At 36.9% G+C, this 23,240-nt stretch overlaps 1 protein-coding gene across 1 annotated transcript in view; it reads left to right on the top strand.

Moving 5' to 3' along the window:
• Positions 1-5,092: 5,092 nt before the first annotated feature.
• LOC138702935 (prion-like-(Q/N-rich) domain-bearing protein 25) overlaps positions 5,093-23,240 on the top strand; it is a 59,137-nt gene continuing 40,989 nt past the window's right edge. Inside the window, exon 1 of the mRNA XM_069830346.1 lies at positions 5,093-5,281. Within this exon, the coding sequence (XP_069686447.1) occupies positions 5,203-5,281 (79 nt within the window). The 5' untranslated portion in view covers positions 5,093-5,202. The remainder of the gene's footprint in view (positions 5,282-23,240) is intronic.

The raw sequence follows: 23,240 nt of genomic DNA, 5'->3' as shown, positions 1-23,240 counted from the left end.
GCCGAACAGTTAATCAATTTAAAATTACATACTTTTACATGGAATTGATTTGTGAGTGTTAGCCGAATTTAATAGGTTATTCTATGTATTTGTATAAATTGCCATTTAGGCCTATTATAAAGTGGCAATAGGATATAAATTGTAAATAATTATGTATCGTGTTTAGTCGATATTTCATTATACAGTATGTAAGATAATTAATGTTCATGATAACGATTTTATATTTAAATATTACTACGTTGCACTGTTTCAATGTATACTGTATTTCACTTCTGGTAGTGTGAAAGAGAAGGTCTCATGGCCTTAACTCTACCACAATTAAAAAATAAATAAATGCATGCATAAATAAGTGCATAAGTGCATAAATAAATGCATAAATGAATGCATGAATATATAAATACATGCATACATTAATAAACAAATAAACATGCATAAATAAATAAATATAACAAATAAAAATAATTGTTGGGTTGTTTTACGACGCTGTATCAACATTTCAGGTTATTTAGCGTCTGAATGATATGAAGATGATAATGCCGGTGAAATGAGTCCCGGGTCCACCACCGAAAGTTACCCAACATTTGCTGATATTGGGTTGAGGGAAAACCCCGGAAAAAAACTCAACTAGGTAATGCGCCCCGACCGGGATTCGAACCCGGGCCAAATAAAATAAATGAACTAAATAAGATATGGCATACATTCTTCCTTTTTTTAATCACTAAGGATGGACACAAAATATTTTCTGTTGTTTTAATATTATCCAGTTGTATGAGAGCCAGGGCATCCTCAGCGTCTAAAGAAGACATTACGAAAGCTGTGCGACGCCCAAGTGTCGCAAAGGTTTTTGGCTCTTCAGTACGCTTTGCTCCGTCATGTCCGCGCCGTATCTCCGCCCGACGTCCGAGCCACGTCCTGTCTACGTCTTCTCTGTGTGAATTGCGCCTTAGGCCCGTAACACGCTTGCAGAGTTTTCACCAGCGAGAAATGTGTTGCGAGAAAGAAGCGAAGAGACTTCCTCCACACACTTGGCGAGTTCTCGCTATCACAGATCACACCTCGCTATGATCATCTATGCACTGCCTTCATGCAGAAAGCATTTTTTTGATTATAGTAATCACTCGTTGGGGGAAATATTATAGGTTATGTATTTACGTATATTGTCGTACTCTACTTAAATATATAACCTGTAAGTATATTGTCGTACTTTACAAATTACGTACGAACGCTTTGTTGAATCTGAGTATTCAGATGATGAGGAAAGGAGTTACATGAATATATTTTGTTCATGAAAAGAAGAAGTAGGCCTAAAATTAAAGCCAGAAATATCTGAAAATCACATTGTATCTTACGAAAATAAGGGCGAGTTTTGGACACTGGTTTCGTTTTGAATGATGATACATTTAAGGGTTGTTTCAGGTTCAATGGACCACAGTTTTTTTTTTTTTTTTTTTTTTTTTTGCCATTCATGATATGATAGAGAATTCTTTGCTATATTCTGATTAAAATTACGTAAATTGTTAAGACATATAGATACATTATTTCAAATATTTAATCAATACTATTAAATCTCATCAACATAAAATATAGCCCTATTTATTTTCAGATAATCTGATATTTGTTTCCAGATTACTTCTTTAAGTTTCGTGTTTTTATAGTTTTCATCCTTGTATCATATAAATAGGTCTGCGGGTGACATCGTACAAGTTCAGTAAGTTTCTGACTGCAATTATCAGCTATCTTTCCTCATTTTCAAATAAAAACAATACAATTCATCGCCACCTGTGATATCTTTTTCTACATTCAATCGTCATAAAGAGTATAAATGTCAAACATCTTTGATAAATGTGTCAAGAAAATTCGCTGAGCTACCGATTCCAGCGAGAAACTCGCGCGAGGTTTTTGCCTCGAGCGAGAAATCTCTTCCAGTGTGTGGACGTCCATTTGAATACATGTTATCAATTTTTTTTATTTTCTCGCAACACATTTCTCGCTGGCGAAAACTCTGCAAGTGTGTTGCGGGCCTTAGTTGGGACACCTGAGGGGAGAAGACCTTTGGAGAGGCCAAGACGTAGATGGGAGGATAATATTAAAATGAATTTGAGGGAGTTGGGATATGATAGGGAGTGGATTAATGTTGCTCAGGATAGGGATCATTGGCTGGCTTATGTGAGGGCGGCAACGAACCTTCTCTGAAAGCCATTTGTAAGTATCCTAAGTGTGTGTGTGTTCGTGCGTGTGTGTGTGTGTGTGTGTGTGTGTGTGTGTGTGTGTGTGTGTGTGTGTGTCTGCGTGTAGCCCTATTAGCGACAGTAACAAAATGGAACACATGGATTAATGGCTTTTTAATTTGTAAAAGGCGCCATGCAGGGATGGTCGATATCGTCGTGCGGTGTTACGCAATCACTGCCACTAGATAATGTGCTACGAGCAGTGTTGCCAACAGAACGGAAGTTCCGTCAAAAGTGACGGAATTTCAACGTAGAGTGCCTCGTTTCATCGTGACAACGCTTTTTAGTCCTTTTAGCACTCTGATTATTATATTATTTATGTATTTGTTATATTAACAATTTTAGATAAGGGCGCAAATAGCCATAGTAGCTGACGCGCCCTTCTTAAACCCTACTACTATTACTCAACGTGTCCACACCTGTGGAGTAACGGTCAGCCCGTCTGGCCGCGAAACCAGGTGGCCCGGGTTCGAATCCCGGTCGGGGCAAGTTACCTGGTTGAGGTTTTTTTCCGGGGTTTTCCCTCAACCCAATACGAGCAAATGCTGGGTAACTTTCGGTGCTGGACCCCGGACTCATACCACCGGCATTATCACCTTCATTTCATTCAGACGCTAAATAACCTATAGTATAGAATTCTTTAGTTGGCAGAGAAATTTAGACAGAGAAAGATATATTTCTTACCTCTCACTCACTCAGTGGCTGACCGGACATCTGCGGGGGGGATGGTGGCAAGAGACAGACACACTCCATAAAACTATTTGTATGTGCAGTGGCGGATTCTTCTACTTCTACTTCCATGTTGTCATCACCGTCATCGTCATCACTATCAGAGTCCAAACTTATTACGAAACGATCCACCGCTTTGTCAATCATTCCATCCCTTTCCCAATAAAAAATCCTCTTCCTTTTTAACATGTTCACACGCATTTTTCCAATTCTCTGGCGTGAACTTGGACAACGCTTCTTCAAATAATTTTATGACTTCACTGGATTTGAAAGATACATTATGTTTAGCGACATCATTTGTCACTTGTGCCCAGATGAACTCAATGACACTAAAATTGCAGTGGCATGGTGGCAGTCACACTACGGTACGCCGGTGTGGTTCACTTTGAGCTGAGGTATCCAGTTCGTACCTTACCATTTTCTCCTTTTTAAAATTTTATTATGTCGTACAATACGATTTTTGTCGCCTTTGGGTCGTACTCTATGTTGTTCTGACGTAACCAAGACTGCATGTCTGATTTAGAAGATGCAAAAGTGGGAGCTGTACAGAATGTAAGAGGCGTTGTCCATTACAATGATGCTGTTTTGTGGAATGTTCGGAAGGAGTTTCTTTTCGAACCAATGTTTGAAATTAACGGCGTTCATTTCTTGACTTAAAACTATGATAGGCTCCTGGTATAAATCCACAGGATGATCCAGCATGCACAATAATAAATCGTCCCCCTTTTCCTAAGGGCACGTTCAGAGAAATGTCACCATCGTCACAAATCCAAATTTTGCTCTTCGTGTGATTAATGTTTATCCATGTTTCGTCTAGGTAAACGATAGGGCGGCCCGGTTATTCTTAAGTCGCGCATCCTCCTTAAGAAATGGAATCGCTTAGCAATTATGTCGGGTTTCTCTATCAGAAGCTTCCGTCCGAAGTTATTCTTAGCGTAACGGAAATTAAGTTTTTTTAGTCTTTACCGCACCAACCATTTGCTGCCATAAAATAACCCAGACTTATCGAGAGCATCACGAATATCTTCCACACTGGGACTAAAATCAGTCTTGTACAAGGAGTAAATCTGTCTCTTGATGGCGGCCGCAGTGAATGAGTCTATATTGGTTTTCGTGGGAGTTCTTTTCGGCCGCTTTTTGCCCGGAGTTGACACTTTTTTTCCTGATTCATCTGCTTCTCTCTTTTCATTTAGGATACGGTAAACAGTGCGTTCAGATACTCCATACGCAGCAGGAGTTCGCTTTGCTACTTCGACTGTGTTTATTGTAGGGTTTCCGACTTTCAAAGCACCATACTCCTCCACGAAAAACTTATGTACATTGCACACTATTTCCATGGCGTCAGACTGCAGTGGCTTTCCTCTTGTTCCTACACCAAGAATCACAAACAGTAGGACAAGCAGGCCTAATATAAAGCACGATACTTCTAACATTTTAATTATAAATTATTATAAGGGCCTTCTCAAACTACACTGAAAAATGTTGTTAACACATAGTTGTAATAACATCCACCACTGACAACCTTTCCAGATGTCCTGGTGAGGGAAGGGGAGGAAAAAAACAGGAAATGCTGTTCTATACAAGTGTCTATGTCATAGGATTAGTTCAACTCACCCTCCCTGACCCTTCCCAAGACATCAGGTAGCTCTGCCAACATAGACCTTCCCAAGTATAGATGTTGATACAGCGTCGTAAAATAACCCAATAAAATAAAAATAAAATAAACTACTCAACGTAGCGGACGGGAAAAGAAGGGCTTCGACGGGTGACGGATTTTGTGGCGGAAATTACGATTTACATAGCGTTTTTACTGTTTTAGCTGCTGTCGTTTTAAATTGTTAATTTTTTTTAGGGATTTTACTTTTTCTTTGAACAGCCCTGCCGTGCCGTACCATATTAAGGAAACCCTTGTTTCAGATTTCCTCGTAATCAAGTCAGAGGTTGAAGAATTGTTATTTTAATCAAGACTGGTAAGTAAGTCGTGTTAAAATTTTCTTTGTATTTATATACTGGGTGGGTTTATTTACTTTTTTTTTTATTTTGACGGATTCTGACGGATTTCCAGGTGTTAAACTGACGGGGATATAATTTATGTGTTGGCAACACTGGCTACGAGAAGGTTTGGTAGAGCATGACAGTGACTCACGACAGACAGTATCGTGGAGTTGGCCAGTGCGATCGCGGAATCGTATGAGACGGTCGAGCATTGCAATGTGAATGTGAGGCAGTGCCAAGAAACTGAAGAATGAGAGCGGCCATTCTGCTGTGGTACGTGAGGTACCTCCTACTGTTTTTTTCTTTCCAAGTTTCAGCAATGTCTGTCGGTAAGTACAAAGTGCATGTTCACATGTTCTAACTTGCACAAAACTTTATTTCGGTTTTATACAAAATCCAGTAGAAATAATTGAATAAAAATTAATTAAGTGGCTATATATATCCACGTTGGATCCACTAATCGTCGTTCCTGCAATAATTCCCAAGTGACATATTTATCGATTGTCTGAGTTTTTCTCTATTAAGGGGTTAGGTACAGCTTACAGCAGTAAAATTTTGGAAATATTCAACATTTTTTTCCTTCATTACTTATCTTGTACAATAATGAAAATTAGTATGTGTAAAACAGTGTCCTGCTATATGAAAAAAATATATATATATTTTGCGATTAAAAAAATTATTTACATTTTTTTTTTTTCAAACTTCAGTTCACTGTACAGTGATGAAGCGTTTCCCACATAACTCAAAAACTATCCAACATTCTGTGATGAAATTTTTTGTGTATATTTATACATGTCATATCTACAATATGATGCAAGATCACTTCTCTACCTTTGATAGATTGTCTGATAAAAAATAAGTTCATTTTAAAAAATGGTCAAATATCAGTATTTTCTTCTAACACAAAATAATAAAATATATATATATATATATATATATATATATATATGATTTATTAAGGAATGCAGTTGAAAGAGCATGATATTGTAAACATGAGTTTCAGCATTAAAATAAAAGAGAGAGAACATGAAAAAGTTAGTAAGTTTATGAGTTATGAGGGAAACGCTTCATCACTGCACAGTAAACTGCCATTATATATATATATATATCATAAATAATTTTTTATATCGTAAAAATATTTTTTTCATATAGCAGAAGGACAGTGTTTTACACATACCAATTTTCATTATTGTACAAGATCCAGTAATGAAAGAAAAAAAGTGTTGATTGTTTCCAAACATTTTACTGCTGTAAGCTGTACCTAACCCCTTAAATAACTTAAGTAGACCTAGTGATACAGCAAATAATAAAATCTCCTATATGTAATTATATTTCTTTCCAAAACGTAAGAATTCATAATCTCCTATGTACCACTCCCATAGAATTAATAAATGTGTTTTTTCTTCCTACTGAAAAATATTATATTTTGCACATGGAGTTATTGCAGGAACAACGACGTAATGTTCCTGGGATCAAACCGGCTGCGTGCAATAGACCTTTCCTCTTAGATTTCTACTATAGCCTAGACTAGACCCATTACAGAAAAAGACTTGTAGGCTATGACAAAATTAGTTGGCTAAGCAGTTAACATTCGTCGTCATATTATTACCGTTCTTGTCACGCGCGGATCAGCAGGCAAACGTGCTACCACCTGAGCTACGCCGGTGGCTTCCGAAACTTCAGAGCATCAAAGGAAAATTTCTAGATTAATAAAGTGTACCCAATTTAAATATTCTTGTTATAACAGTTCATTTGGGATGAAAAAAGTACCAGATACGTTTGTGTAACGTAAAAACGAATAATGCTTACTGTTTTTCTATGTTGCCACTTGTTGTGTAATCAAATTAGGATTTAGTGTGACGTAAACTACTATTGCTAACTTTAATTTAATTCAAAATATGCTGATCGTATAGTCGCCATGTTGAAGTGGAAGACATGCGTTTGCTGTAAATCTTGATTGCAGACGTATAACAAAGATTTCCCGTTTCTTTAGTTTTGTAGCTAAAGTTGTTAACACTTGGTTCATTAAAAAAAAGAACTTTATCACCCTAAAAATATTTAGTACGTCCTAATGTTTGTTCTGCCCGACCCCGAGAAGACTGTAGTGATTCCAAGTCGAACCGCGCCCATATGCTTGTCACGTGCCCGCGGACACACCTCTACTGCTACTACTACTGCTACGGTAGCACGGGGAAGAGCCCCTACAGCCGAGACTGCGCAGAAGTTTAGAGTAGGGACAAATTGAAGCTTGCGTCCGCCGCCATGCTTTGGGAGAAGCACCGGCTAGGAGACGGCTGCACTATACAATGCTGAATGTTTAATATGTATGTTTGGTGTCTCTTATAAATCAATCTGAATGGATAAATGAAAAAAAAATCTTATTAACATTTAAAGCGACCACGTTAAAGACATAATCAAGCTTAGTTACCTTAGTTTGACATGAAACGAAAGAAAACTGTAACAATTTGATACCGTAACCAAAGATGTGGTATAGTTATTTGACAACAGAAATACAAATGCATATTGTAGTAATAGTTCAGATGAAAAGAAAATTATTAATATTAACTATTATTAACAAAACACTGCCTGCATAAGACGTTACTTTGATGTGGACGAGAAATGAACAATTTCGCTTCCATATCACATAATATAGACCTACACCTGTAAAATAGAAACATGTACCTAATGTTTTAGTTTGAAATTTAAGTAGGTCTACCGTGCAATACCTCATTATCACAGCTGTAGTATGAAATAAACGTCACATGCATGAATTAGTCAATTAGTCATATACGGTAATAGAACTCATGCCTAGTGTACAGAACATCTTGCCTATTGATTTATTGTTATTATTATTATTATTATTATTATTATTATTGTTATTATTATTGACTCCGTTAAATATTGTCTTACAACATTTTTATGTAAAGTCGTGTTGTACTGGTAACCTTAAGCTGTGTGCTAACATCTGCTCTTTATGTAGTACTTTCTTTTATTTGGTTATTTAATGATGCTGTACCAACTACTAGATTATTTAGCATCGATGGAATTGATGATAGCGAGATGATATTTGGCGAGACGAGGCCAAGGATCCGCCACAGATTACCTGATATTCACCTTACGGTTGGGGATATAAGAAAAAACCCAACCAGGAAATCAGCGGGTATCGAACCCGTGACCGAGCGCGATTCCAGACCGACAGTCCTTAGCCCACTGAGCTACGTCAGTAGATCTTGATGTACTTTTATGGTCAATTTAATGTTTAAAATATGATTCTCGGGAGGAATCTGGGATCCATTTTCTAAAATATGTTCCTATAAGTGTAGAAATATTGTACAAGTGTTCTACTTCTGGAGCACATTGTTTTCACACGATGTAAGAGTGGGTGGTAATATGCCATTGCACTGTCAACATCTGTATAATCGCTCTTTCACTTAAGCGGCATATTTCTATAATCTCAGATGATGGGATGACAAGACTCCCATTATTCTTTCGTTAAAAAAATAAAAGAGATTTTGTTTACTGCTGGTAGGCTACGTACCATAAATTGAGTCTTTAGGTTTATTACACCATATTTTTCTTAATGATTTAACAACTAAGCCAGCAATGAACACAATCACATTTTGACAATATTGTGTCATTGAGAATGATGTAAGAATGAGGGAATTGCAATCGATGTCTGCAGTAGAAGAGTCATAGCGCCTCTGATTCTCAAAACACTGAGGATTATTATTACAGTGCGTTAGGTGTTTGGAAAATACCATTGGGTATAATTATAGACATTTTTAGCGGACATCCCTCTCTTTGTAACATAATTTAAATAAATTATTTACGTATTTTCTAACGTATATAAAATAACATAAGTAAAAATATTCCATGTATTCGGTCATAGGAAATAGAAATAAACTAATGTCTATTTATGAGCAATATAAGGCGTTTGTATTTAAAACAATGCTTAGTTACAATATTTAGATTTACTTCTGTTATTTTATATTATACGTTGGAAAATACGTAAATAAGTTTAGCTATATTACAGTGAAGGAGAAAATCCACTAAGAAAACGCCTATATACTCAATGGTATTTTCTAAACTCCGAATGCTTTATAGAAACAATCATTCGTGCTCCCCAAACATGGCGTCGCGCGAACCTGCGCGAGAGGTTTCAAATTTGTACACGACACCAGCGCCAATTGTGTGTCTAGATATATAACTACAACGTCTTTGCACGGGGTACTGCCGCTACTATACTATTACTACTGCTTGTACTATATTATTAGAAGAACTAGACGGCATTTCGGAAGGCGGTCAGCTGCTACATGCGCCGTAGCATTTCTAGTATGTGACGTCATAAACTTGTATAGTAGAACCAATCGGAATCAGTCTATAACAAGTACTTCTAGAGTTCGTTTGTTCACGTGTGACTGTTTCAATACATTGAATAAGTAAAACTAACATTTACTGTGTATGTGTAAGATAAATAAATGGAAGAAGAGACTGTAATAGTACATTATGCAACGAGCCTATAATGATAGTAATTAAGAAGCGAGTATGGATGTTTATGAAATGAGCACAAGCGAGTTTCATAATTTTCATACGAGCTTCTTAATTACCATTATAGGCGAGTTTCATACGACTTTTTATGCTCGACCATATTTCTAAATTGAAATTATTCATTTTATTTGTATCTAACTGACCTTGAGCAATACCTCGTAAATTGTGAGATGTGCGCAGACGCGAAAGTATTGATTTTTTCCGAGGAACAGATGTCCACATTGACCTTGACAGATTATAAGAACCTACAGAGTAAACTAAATATTAACTTTGATATAACATTGAAATTAAATTAGACATTTAATAACGAGATGACAAATTGAATTTATTATATTGTATTGTATTTATTAACATTCCATGGTATTCATACATGCTTACAGCTAGAATATGGAACAAGTCAAAAAACTTAATACTATTATAAAATCTTAATTTATAGTCACAGTCTAGATGAAATATATACAGATGAGATTTACAATATAGTCTACTAGTACAACACATAGTTTTAGTATCAATTTCATGAAGTGTTATTGAATGTCATGAATTCACCTACAGAATAGAAGGCGTGAGAAATTAGGTACTTCTTTAATTTGGCCCTAAATAATTTTATGTTTTGAGTTTCATTTTTTATATCGATAGGGAGGCTATTAAAAATTTTTACTGCCATATAACGCACTCCTTTTTGATAGCACGATAGACTTGCCGATGGAGTATGAAAGTCATTTTTTGACGTGTATTTATGCTATGAACTGTTGAATTAGTTACAAAGTTTTCACGATTACATACGAGGAAGACTATTAATGAACAGATATACTGACAACCCATGGGCATTATTTGTAGTTTTTTGAAAATAGTCCTACACGATTCCCTAGATTTCGCACCTACTATTATTCTAATTACTATTTGAATATTATTTACAATTAACGCTAATTATTATAGTAACAGAACATAACCTTCTGCGACAGTGTTGGATTTCCAGCCTCCTTGACTTTTCGCTAATTCTCTTTCGATTGCATATCCGAGAATAATCGATACTTGCGGTTTTATAACGGTACAAAGCTGACTTGTCATTGGCTGAGGTTTTATAACGGTACAAAGCTGACTCATCATTGGCTGAACACCTGTACTTTAATGAGTAGGTGTACTTTAATGACATGCATTAAAGGACTGCTACCAGGTGTATAATTACTACATTTCGGCATGGTCGAGCATAAAAAGACAAGTATTGCACAGGCAGGCGCGGAAAATAGTGTTTAAGGTGTATAATTATTTTAAAAACGTTGACGAGCAGAACGCTGCCGGCCATCTTGATGCTGACTGCAACGTTGCCAACGCGCAAGAAACGACTGCAGAAGCATGTGATGTGGGATTGAGAACCGTGCAAAGAATATTGTTAGTAAAGGAAAGAGGGTTTATTTGGTGGCATGCTTACAGTAATCAACGGCTAAGTCATTATTGTATTTTGATAATTTAAATTCTCTCCTGCGCTATTTGTATTGCACGTGCGCCTGAAGGACGATGTGGCAATGTTGTACGCTGCCTTGCTCTCTCTATCTGTCTCTCTCGACGCAAATGCTAGCAGGCTACTGCCTTCCGAATTGCCGTCGACTCTAATATTAACTACTACTGCTGTCATACTACTACTACTACTACTACTACTACTACTACTACTACTACTACTACTACTACTACTACTTACCCGAAATATATAGAGTACAAAGAGATATTTTTTGCTCTATTTATGCTGTTGTAAACTGTTCGAACTTTCTTTTGTTATTCGTCTTTTATAGCGACTTCATTCCATGCTGTACTGTAATTTTCATTCAGTATGCATGAAAAATGGGTCGGTTTCAGATAACAATGCGTATGACGTAAGAAAGCGATATGCCAAATTTATGGTTTACGGTAGACGTTGAATATGACTTGTTAGTTTTTCATGTGCGGGTGCCGATGTCTTCAACTTCACTAAAGTATGAGAATTTTGTAAGAACTAATTGAATTTCACTTATAACCGAGGTTCCAGCAAATACCTTACTATAATAATACCGGACAGCTAGCAGTTTTGCGTGCGAACGACGCTGGTGCTGCTACCTAGGCGGCCGGTGTGGAAATACTCGCGAAACAGCTGTAATCAACTGCAATGTATATTGTTGTTGGGCTAGTTAATAGTTTTATTAATTAGTGCTGTGTTAAAATGTCAGTGTGTATATGTGCTGTTTATAATTGCTACAATTACAATTGCTCCAAATCGTACTTTCGTTTCCGAGAGTTCATAAAACGTGAGTCAACAAAATTCTTTATTAGGCCTAATACCTTTGTCTCTTTGTTCATAGAACAATAAAAATTAGCTTTTTTATTTAAGCCTTATAAATGAATAGAAGTTAAAATATATTGGAAATTTTAAGGTTTTAGCAAATTAAGTTTTATAGTTTTCCACATGCCTTTACTAATTATTACAAGCATCAGATTACTACCATTTTTATCTTTGCAGTTGTCAGCAATGGCTATAATAAAGCGTTATTGTAAATTCATTCTTAATGTCAGAATTAATTTTGTCTCACTAAAGCAAAGAAAAAACACGCAATATTTCTCATAATATGCAGCTTTGATATAAATTAATGTTACATTAAATATGGTCCTACTATTCAATTAATATTTGTATTTGTGAACGTAATTCCACGCCGCTCCGCTAGATGTCAAGTCCGTGATATTTTGCACTGACGTCAGTGGTGCTTGTATACAGCTGTCCGGTATTATTATAGTAAGGTATTTGGTTCCAGTTCCCTTTTCCCCAAAGAATTTTGACTAATTTATGAACTAGGCCGAAGAATGACCATATTCCTATTGTCACTACACAGCTATTTGAAAAGTAGTTAATGTAAGACCTAAACGTAATATCGTTTTTGCGTACTTTTACAATTATTACCGGTGCCTTTATGGTATTCACTCTACATTGTAAAATATCCAGATTTGTGCCTGTTTCTTGCTGCAAATATATCAATTTTCTTAGGACAGTATAATTATATTACATTCGATCAGGTTAAATTAAGTTAGATATAAACATGCTTCGTAATAAATTACTGGAGAATATCACAACTCACAAAAGCACATAAGCACACACACATCAGTACAGTAAATAGATCTCTCTATAAACATACCATACTGTGAGAATGGAATACCATCCTCCTCGTGGAAATTCGTTTCTTGGCCATAGTTACATTCAGTAGTATTGGAAGAAGAGATTTGTTGATATGTTGCCTTAGCTTCAATTTTTTTTAAGATCCCCATCCGGAAGTTGATAGTAGCCATGGCAACAGTTTTCTAAGTCCAGCCCGAACTGTTTGAATTGAATATAACATGCAGGCCTATCCCATATTATTTTGCTCCACAGAACCCGAGCCAACTCCCCTTTCTCCAGACGCATTGTCGGTAGCAGTAATTAATTAGTTCAGGGATTTTCAAAGCTGTGACATCACCGTATCGTAAAGGCTGGTCCGCAATAAACCGGGAATGAGAACGAGAACGAGAAGCGGAGAACATGTACGTGAATATTTTTTATTCACAATAAACCGAGATCGCTAACGATATGTAAAGTCGATATTACGCATTCTGATGTTATTTGTGTATAATTTATCAATGGTGTTCTCTCATGAGTACAAGCGAGCCAATATGAACACAGGTTAACCAACCAACTTCAAACTTTATGACACGGAATATTTAAGAATTCAATTTACGTGGTAGTCTGGTCACATATAGGTCTACACGTAGCATACTGTTCTCCAACCAGGAGATCAACCGTGAAAGGGATGTGCTTACTATTGCGTCATCTATTGGAACGAAGTAGATAAATAATATTACCGTTATAACGCCAGTTTAAAAACCACGCGCTCTCCTGCATATGTTATTTCCTGTATGAAGAGATTAAAAGACCAGGAGATTAACTGTGATCTAATTTTGTAACTAGGGTAGTATCAATATGTCTGTATCAATGTTATGGTTTGTGCTGTGAGAGCTAACCAATAGAGATAAGAGTATCCACGTGTGTGACCTTATGACATCTTATGACATCAACATTCATTCACAGTCACACCATCATCCCCCTTCCCTTCATTCCCTGGAGACTTTCTCGTGGTTGGAGCACAGTATATTGAAAGTGATTTCTTGGTTAGTTACAAGCAATGGATGAAAAAGAAATTATGTAATGATCTCCTTGCTACAAAATATACAACAACCAAAAGCTTTTTGATGACAACATAATGAATCTAGAAGGCTGTGATCTGAAAAAAGAACGGCAAAGTTCAAACTTGACCAACCTTCACGTTCCCGTTCCCGAGCTCTGGCAAGCTTCTCGTTAATTGTGAATAATAATAATTTGTGGTGCTACAGCCCACGAAGGGCCAAGACCGAACAGCCGGCTGCTGGCCTCGCGGCCACATGCCGAAGCAGAGGTGGACGATCATCCAACCAGAATGGAGGTATCGTGTGGTTAGCACGATGAGACCTCCAGCCTTTATAACTGGTTTGCGTATCCGGATTTCGCTACCTATCGTAGCTCCACAAGTGCATCACGATGCTGGGTGGGCATCGGTCCCATGCACTGGCCGAAATTTCATGAGAAAATTTCTTCCCCCATGAGGACTCAAACCAGCGCGCATTCCGTAACGCGTGTCCTAGGCAGGATGCCTTAGACCACGACGCCACGGCGCGGGACCGTTAATTGTGAATGCTCACATTTAATTGGACTACATTTATTTTAACAGATTTTCGTTTTCGTTCTCGTTACCGTTTCCATTGTCGGTTTATTGTGAACCAGCCTTAAGAATGTATATCATACACAAATCTTAACTGTGGAATATAAATTAGCATACTGAATTGGAGAAGGCTGGAGCGTGTGAAATGGACAGACAGAATAAGAAACGAAGCTGTGTTGGAAAGAGTGGATGAAGAAAGAATGATGCTGAAACTGAACAGAAGGAGAAAAAGGAATTGGCTGGGTCACTGGTAGAGAAGAAACTGCCGTCTGAAGGATGCACTGGAAGGAATGGTGAACGGGAGAAGAGTTCGGGGCAGAAGAAGATATCAGATGATAGACGACATTTAGATATATGGCTCATATGAAGAGACAAAGAGGAAGGCATAAAATAGAAAGGATTGGAAAATGCTGGGTTTGCAGTGAAAGACCTGGCCTTGGGCAGAACGCTATGAATGAACTGAATTGTTTAACTAATTACTTTTTCATTTGAATCTCAGTTTAAAAACCGCTACTTTCTGCTCAAAACCTTCTACATTTTTGTATAAAAACATCCATATTCCCCGCCCACCGCTGTCCGTTCATTTTTACGACAGTGAGGAATCGAAAATCGCCAGATTTAGGAGGAAAACACTGACATTGGCAACCCTGTTGATGATGGTTATTTTTAATTTTTTAACAAATTTAATTGTTTATGAAAAATGTTGAACATTAATAATAAGTTTTGTTAAATGATATTAGGCAAGAACAGTAGCGGCTGGTGGTCAAAATAATGAGTGTGCTACAATCTCTATATCGGCCTACTGCATACACTTATATGCATTTATCTTAATTTGAGACTCGCCTAGTGACGAAATATGGAGTTCCTTCCTACTGTAGAACTTGTCAATTACCCTGGTGTTAAACGTTAAATCCCTCCATCCTGGACATCATACTCTCTTCTATTGACAGTATTGCAAGAGCAGTGAGGCGATCCTGGGACATAGTGTTCCTTAAAAACGTTTTTATGCGTTTCAAGCAAGAAAAACATCTTTCTGGCCCAGCAGTGGTCATTGGTGTTGTAACCAAAATATTTAACAACTTCGTTACTTCACAAAATGGATCCCGTGAATTGTTGGAGACTATGTTTTGTAACAATTGAACAGCCATCTTTATTTCGGAAGTCGGATCTTCCGTATAGAACTCCAAGTTGTGTCTTTAACATTCTTTTGTTCAGTACAGTATAGCTGTTGACAGCAACTTCAAGTTTGCGTTCAGGAAAATTATGCAAAAAATTGTCAAAAAATTCGCCGTTTAACAATTTTGTTGCGTCTAGGTAGCTTAAAGATTGGAAACGATGAGTAGTTTCCTGAATTATACGGTTACATACCTCCTTGGTATCAATTTTCTGGGATTCAATTTTCCGTCGCTTGCTGATTGATTCAGGAGGAACCTCAAAAAACTGGTAGATGGCAGCAGCAGTCGAGCATTTGAATTACCAAATACATCGTACATAGTTCCGAGTTCCTCCACAAACAAGCATTCTTTCCTTACGCTTTACTTTTGTGATCTCCAAGCTGTGTTGTGCTGAAGCTGACTACAGCACTTCCCCGCGTAAAAATAGCCAATCAGAGCAGTTATTTCAGCTTCGCACATGCGCATTAACTGTCTACATTCTCATGTAAGTTTTGAGTAGCACAACGAACACCCTGATGCACCGAAGAGCGAAGACTAAACACTCTATAACGCGTCATGAACATAACCACGGGAAATTGTCAAATGACAGATCAAATACTATGGTATTGCAAACACTTTATTTGAGCAAAAATTATCATTGTGCTGTAGCATTGTAGCACATAAGGACGGGCCGCCACTGGGCAAGAATGCAATCGAATACACTGTTAATTACGTATTATTTCTGTTTAATATTATTTATTTATGACCGTTACTGTTCGATCGGAATTGAAATAAAAGGAAAAAATGTGGTTCATAGGCAAAGAAGTGGGAATTACCGTTGCATCATGTGTGGGGGATTCATCGATCTCGTCCACACCTGTGGAGTAAAGACTGGTTCAGAATAAACCGGAAACGGAAACGACAACAAAAACGAGAACGGAAATAATGTTAAAATGAATGTATTTAAATGTGAGCATTCACAATAGTCAATTGTGAATACTCACATCTAAATGCATCTATTTTAACAATATTTTCGTTCTCGTTGTCATTGTCGTTTTTGTTCCCAGTTTATTGTGAACCGGCCTTAACGGTTAGCGCGTCTAGCCGCGAAAGCAGGTGGCCCGGGTTCGATTCCTGGTTAGGGCAAGTTACCTGGTTGAGGTTTTTCCGGGGTTTTCCCTCAACCCAATATGAGCAAATGCTGGGTAACTTTCGGTGTTGGACCCCGGACACATTTCACCGGCATTATCGCCTTCATCTCATTCAGACGCTAAATAACCTAAGCTGTTGATAAAGCGTCGTAAAATAACCTACAAAAATAAAATAAATTCATCGATCTCAAATGCAGAAGGAAAGAAGGGAAGGGGCAAGTTCCGTGGACGGTCGATCGCTATAGCGACCGACCGTCCGGGGGCATTGTGTGTTGCATCACTAACTTGTTCATTGCGACAGCTGACCTTCTCTATGAGTTTGAAATAACCATTTTTCGCTTACTTCGTACTTCATCTTTAAAACAAATTAATTATTTCTTTAACATGAGGAATCTCCCTGGGGCCGTAGGGGAGATCAATAATAAGAAGACAAGGAGAACAACGGGAACGCAAAGGGAATACAAGGTTAACAAGGTGGACACAAGAAGAGCAAGGTAAATAAAAGGATAACAGTGGGAACACAAGGAAAACGAGAAGGATGGGAACATAAAGAGGCCAAGGGGAATTGAAGAAGAACAATCGTGAATACAAGGAGAAAAATGGGAACACATTGAGAACAAAAGGAATACAAGGAGAACAAGGGCAAGACAAGGAGATCAATGGAAACACATGGAGAACACGTGGGAATGCGGAGAACAACATGGAAATGAAGAAGACAAGCGGAATACAAGGAGAACAAAGTGAAAATTAAGAAGAAAAGGGGAATAGAAGGAGAACAAAGTGAAAATGAAGAAGACAAGGGTAATACAAAGAGGACGAGGGAGAGTACAAGGGGACCAAGGTGAAAACGAAGAATACAAGGGGAATACAAGGAGAACAAAGTGAAGACGAAGAATACAAGGGGAATACAAGGAGAACAAAGTGAAGACGAAGAAGATAAGGGGAATACAAGGAGAACAAAGTGAAAATGAAGAAGACAAGGGAAATACAAAGAGGACGAGGGAGAGTACAAGGAGAGCAAGGTAAAAACGAAGAAGACAAGGGGAATGCAAGGAGAACAAAGTGAAAACGAAGATGACAAGGGGAATACAAGGAGAACAAAGTGAAAATGAAGAAGACAAGGGGAATACAAAGAGAACAAAGTGAAAATGAAGAAGACAAGGGGAATACAAGGAGAACAAAGTGAAAATGAAGAAGACAAGGGGAATACAAAGAGAACAAAGTGAAAATGAAGAAGACAAGGGGAATACAAGGAGAACAAAGTGAAAATCAAGAAGACAAGGGGAATACAAGGAGAACAAAGTGAAAATGAAGAAGACAAGCGGAATACAAGGAGAACAAAGTGAAAATGAAGAAGACAAGGGGAATACAAGGAGAACAAAGTGAAAATGAAGAAGACAAGGGGAATACAAAGAGAACAAAGTGAAAATGAAGAAGACAAGGGGAATACAAGGAGAACAAAGTGAAAATGAAGAAGACAAGGGGAATACAAAGAGAACAAAGTGAAAATGAAGAAGACAAGGGGAATACAAGGAGAACAAAGTGAAAATGAAGAAGACAAGGGGAATACAAGGAGAACAAAGTGAAAATGAAGAAGACAAGGGGAATACAAGGAGAACAAAGTGAAAATGAAGAAGACAAGGGGAATACAAGGAGAACAAAGTGAAAATGAAGAAGACAAGGGGAATACAAGGAGAACAAAGTGAAAATGAAGAAGACAAGGGGAATACAAGGAGAACAAAGTGAAAATGAAGAAGACAAGGGGAATACAAGGAGAACAAAGTGAAAATGAAGAAGACAAGGGGAATACACGGAGAACAAAGTGAAAATGAAGAAGACAAGCGGAATACAAGGAGAACAAAGGGAAAATGAAGAAGACAAGGGGAATACAAGGAGAACAAAGTGAAAATGAAGAAGACAAGGGTAATAGAAGAGAACAAAGTGAAAATGAAGAAGACAAGCGGAATACAAGGAGAACAAAGGGAAAATGAAGAAGACAAGGGGAATACAAAGAGAACAAAGTGAAAATGAAGAAGACAGGGGGAATACAAGGAGAACAAAGTGAAAATGAAGAAGACAAGGGGAATACAAGGAGAACAAAGTGAAAATGAAGAAGACAAGGGGAATACAAGGAGAACAAAGTGAAAATGATGAAGACAAGGGGAATACAAGGAGAACAAAGTGAAAATGAAGAAGACAAGGGGAATACAAGGAGAACAAAGTGAAAATGAAGAAGACAAGGGGAATACAACGAGAACAAAGTGAAAATGAAGAAGACAAGGGAAATACAAGGAGAACAAAGTGAAAATGAAGAAGACAAGGGTAATACAAGGAGAACAAAGTGAAAATGAAGAAGACAAGGGAAATACAAGGAGAACAAAGTGAAAATGAAGAAGACAAGGGAAATACAAGGAGAACAAAGTGAAAATGAAGAAGACAAGCGGAATAGAAGAGAACAAAGTGAAAATGAAGAAAACAAGGGGAATACAAGGAGAACAAAGTCAAATTAAGAAGACAAGGGGAATACAAGGAGAACAAAGTGAAAATGAAGAAGACAAGGGAAATACAAGGAGAACAAAGTGAAAATGATGAAGACAAGCGGAATAGAAGAGAACAAAGTGAAAATGAAGAAAACAAGGGGAATACAAGGAGAACAAAGTCAAATTAAGAAGACAAGGGGAATACAAGGAGAACAAAGTGAAAATGAAGAAGACAAGGGAAATACAAAGAGGACGAGGGAGAGTACAAGGAGAGCAAGGTAAAAACGAAGAAGACAAGGGGAATGCAAGGAGAACAAAGTGAAAACGAAGATGACAAGGGGAATACAAGGAGAACAAAGTGAAAATGAAGAAGACAAGGGGAATACAAAGAGAACAAAGTGAAAATGAAGAAGACAAGGGGAATACAAGGAGAACAAAGTGAAAATGAAGAAGACAAGGGGAATACAAAGAGAACAAAGTGAAAATGAAGAAGACAAGGGGAATACAAGGAGAACAAAGTGAAAATCAAGAAGACAAGGGGAATACAAGGAGAACAAAGTGAAAATGAAGAAGACAAGCGGAATACAAGGAGAACAAAGTGAAAATGAAGAAGACAAGGGGAATACAAGGAGAACAAAGTGAAAATGAAGAAGACAAGGGGAATACAAAGAGAACAAAGTGAAAATGAAGAAGACAAGGGGAATACAAGGAGAACAAAGTGAAAATGAAGAAGACAAGGGGAATACAAAGAGAACAAAGTGAAAATGAAGAAGACAAGGGGAATACAAGGAGAACAAAGTGAAAATGAAGAAGACAAGGGGAATACAAGGAGAACAAAGTGAAAATGAAGAAGACAAGGGGAATACAAGGAGAACAAAGTGAAAATGAAGAAGACAAGGGGAATACAAGGAGAACAAAGTGAAAATGAAGAAGACAAGGGGAATACAAGGAGAACAAAGTGAAAATGAAGAAGACAAGGGGAATACAAGGAGAACAAAGTGAAAATGAAGAAGACAAGGGGAATACAAGGAGAACAAAGTGAAAATGAAGAAGACAAGGGGAATACACGGAGAACAAAGTGAAAATGAAGAAGACAAGCGGAATACAAGGAGAACAAAGGGAAAATGAAGAAGACAAGGGGAATACAAGGAGAACAAAGTGAAAATGAAGAAGACAAGGGTAATAGAAGAGAACAAAGTGAAAATGAAGAAGACAAGCGGAATACAAGGAGAACAAAGGGAAAATGAAGAAGACAAGGGGAATACAAGGAGAACAAAGTGAAAATGAAGAAGACAGGGGGAATACAAGGAGAACAAAGTGAAAATGAAGAAGACAAGGGGAATACAAGGAGAACAAAGTGAAAATGAAGAAGACAAGGGGAATACAAGGAGAACAAAGTGAAAATGATGAAGACAAGGGGAATACAAGGAGAACAAAGTGAAAATGAAGAAGACAAGGGGAATACAAGGAGAACAAAGTGAAAATGAAGAAGACAAGGGGAATACAACGAGAACAAAGTGAAAATGAAGAAGACAAGGGAAATACAAGGAGAACAAAGTGAAAATGAAGAAGACAAGGGTAATACAAGGAGAACAAAGTGAAAATGAAGAAGACAAGGGAAATACAAGGAGAACAAAGTGAAAATGAAGAAGACAAGGGAAATACAAGGAGAACAAAGTGAAAATGAAGAAGACAAGCGGAATAGAAGAGAACAAAGTGAAAATGAAGAAAACAAGGGGAATACAAGGAGAACAAAGTCAAATTAAGAAGACAAGGGGAATACAAGGAGAACAAAGTGAAAATGAAGAAGACAAGGGAAATACAAGGAGAACAAAGTGAAAATGATGAAGACAAGCGGAATAGAAGAGAACAAAGTGAAAATGAAGAAAACAAGGGGAATACAAGGAGAACAAAGTCAAATTAAGAAGACAAGGGGAATACAAGGAGAACAAAGTGAAAATGAAGAAGACAAGGGAAATACAAGGAGAACAAAGTGAAAATGAAGAAGACAAGGGGAATGCAAATAGAACAAAGTGAATATGAAGAAGACAAGGGGAATACAAGGAGATCAAAGTGAAAATGAAGAAGATAAGGGGAATACAAATAGAACAAGTGCATATGAAGAAGACAAGGGGAATACAAATAGAATAAAGTGAATATGAAGAAGACAAGGGGAATACAAGGAGAACAAGGGAGAATACAAGGAGAGCAAGGTGAAAACGAAGAAGACAAGGGGAATACAAGGAAAACAGGAAAAGTGGTTGCATTTTTATGTCACTGCCAATTCCCAAGTTACCGTCCCATACCTATTGACGAAAGAGACTTAATTCTACGTCATAAGAAAAAATATAAAAAGAAAGATAACTTTTTATTTGACAATACCGAGATAATAAATATGAATGGCGGGACCAAAGTATCGGGCAAACCATACTTTTTTTAAGAAAATCTGTCCCTGAGAACCTGTGTTCGTTACAGATATGATAATATTTTAACTTTATAACTTACTTAATTGAACGCAATGTGTCTGCACTTCGTGAAGAGTCGCGTTGTTACAAGAGCAAGCAATGTCATCAAAAGTGTGCAATAGGAGCCTAAAATATGTTCGCTTCGTTCTGCAAACTGCAGACACTGCATTTATTGCGCTTGTCGCTACTTTTAGCGATTATCCCTGAGTGGTATTGCATAGATACACAGATAATTTGTTCCTGTGTTTATTATACATAAGTGCGACGTACGATCGGAACAAACCTAAAGGGTAATACAGGTGCAAGAGGTTTTGATCTCGACTTGGCTAACCTTATTTTGGCTGTATGTATACGCATGCTAAACATATTTTATCCGACTCATATCTACTATACAATACAGCAGTCAGAATATCCTCAGTATTAATTGAAAAACTTTAATAAAATTCATTTTATAGATTATCTGGACTTGGCTAACCTTATTTTGGCTGTATGTATACGCATGCTAAACATATTTTATCCGACTCATATCTACTATACAATACAGCAGTCAGAATATCCTCAGTATTAATTGAAAAACTTTAATAAAATTCATTTTATAGATTATCTGGACTTGGCTAACCTTATTTTGGCTGTATGTATACGCATGCTAAACATATTTTATCCGACTCATATCTACTATACAATACAGCAGTCAGAATATCCTCAGTATTAATTGAAAAACTTTAATAAAATTCATTTTATAGATTATCTGGACTTGGCTAACCTTATTTTGGCTGTATGTATACGCATGCTAAACATATTTTATCCGACTCATATCTACTATACAATACAGCAGTCAGAATATCCTCAGTATTAATTGAAAAACTTTAATAAAATTCATTTTATAGATTATCTGGACTTGGCTAACCTTATTTTGGCTGTATGTATACGCATGCTAAACATATTTTATCCGACTCATATCTACTATACAATACAGCAGTCAGAATATCCTCAGTATTAATTGAAAAACTTTAATAAAATTCATTTTATAGATTATCTGGACTTGGCTAACCTTATTTTGGCTGTATGTATACGCATGCTAAACATATTTTATCCGACTTATATCTACTATACAATACAGCAGTCAGAATATCCTCAGTATTAATGGAAAAACTTTAATAAAATTCATTTTATAGATTATCTGGACTTGGCTAACCTTATTTTGGTTGTATGTATACGCATGCTAAACATATTTTATCCGACTTATATCTACTATACAATACAGCAGTCAGAATATCCTCAGTATTAATGGAAAAACTTTAATAAAATTCATTTTATAGATTATCTGGACTTGGCTAACCTTATTTTGGCTGTATGTATACGCATGCTAAACATATTTTATCCGACTTATATCTACTATACAATACAGCAGTCAGAATATCCTCAGTATTAATGGAAAAACTTTAATAAAATTCATTTTACACATTATTTCTTCAAAATCATCACTTTGAATATTTCACCGAAAAAATTTACAATTAAATAGGCAGGAATAGTATCGCCCCATTATTTCCAAAATTGTATTTACTTAATGCACTTTATTCTACATGCTCGACACAGTAACAATGTTTCCCTGAACAACTGTCAAACAAAGTTATCAGAAGGCGGAACACTTTTTTCCCACGTCTTATAAAACTAAAGTGGATGCTATTTACTCTGTCTCTTATCCGGCAGCTGTTTGTCAAGGTGTGGCATGTTTTTAACTA

Source organism: Periplaneta americana, chromosome 7, assembly GCF_040183065.1.
Source record: "Periplaneta americana isolate PAMFEO1 chromosome 7, P.americana_PAMFEO1_priV1, whole genome shotgun sequence".
Taxonomy (NCBI): domain Eukaryota; kingdom Metazoa; phylum Arthropoda; class Insecta; order Blattodea; family Blattidae; genus Periplaneta; species Periplaneta americana.
The sequence above is the reverse complement of the archived record's forward strand: the minus strand, read 5'-3'. Positions and strand labels throughout refer to the sequence as shown.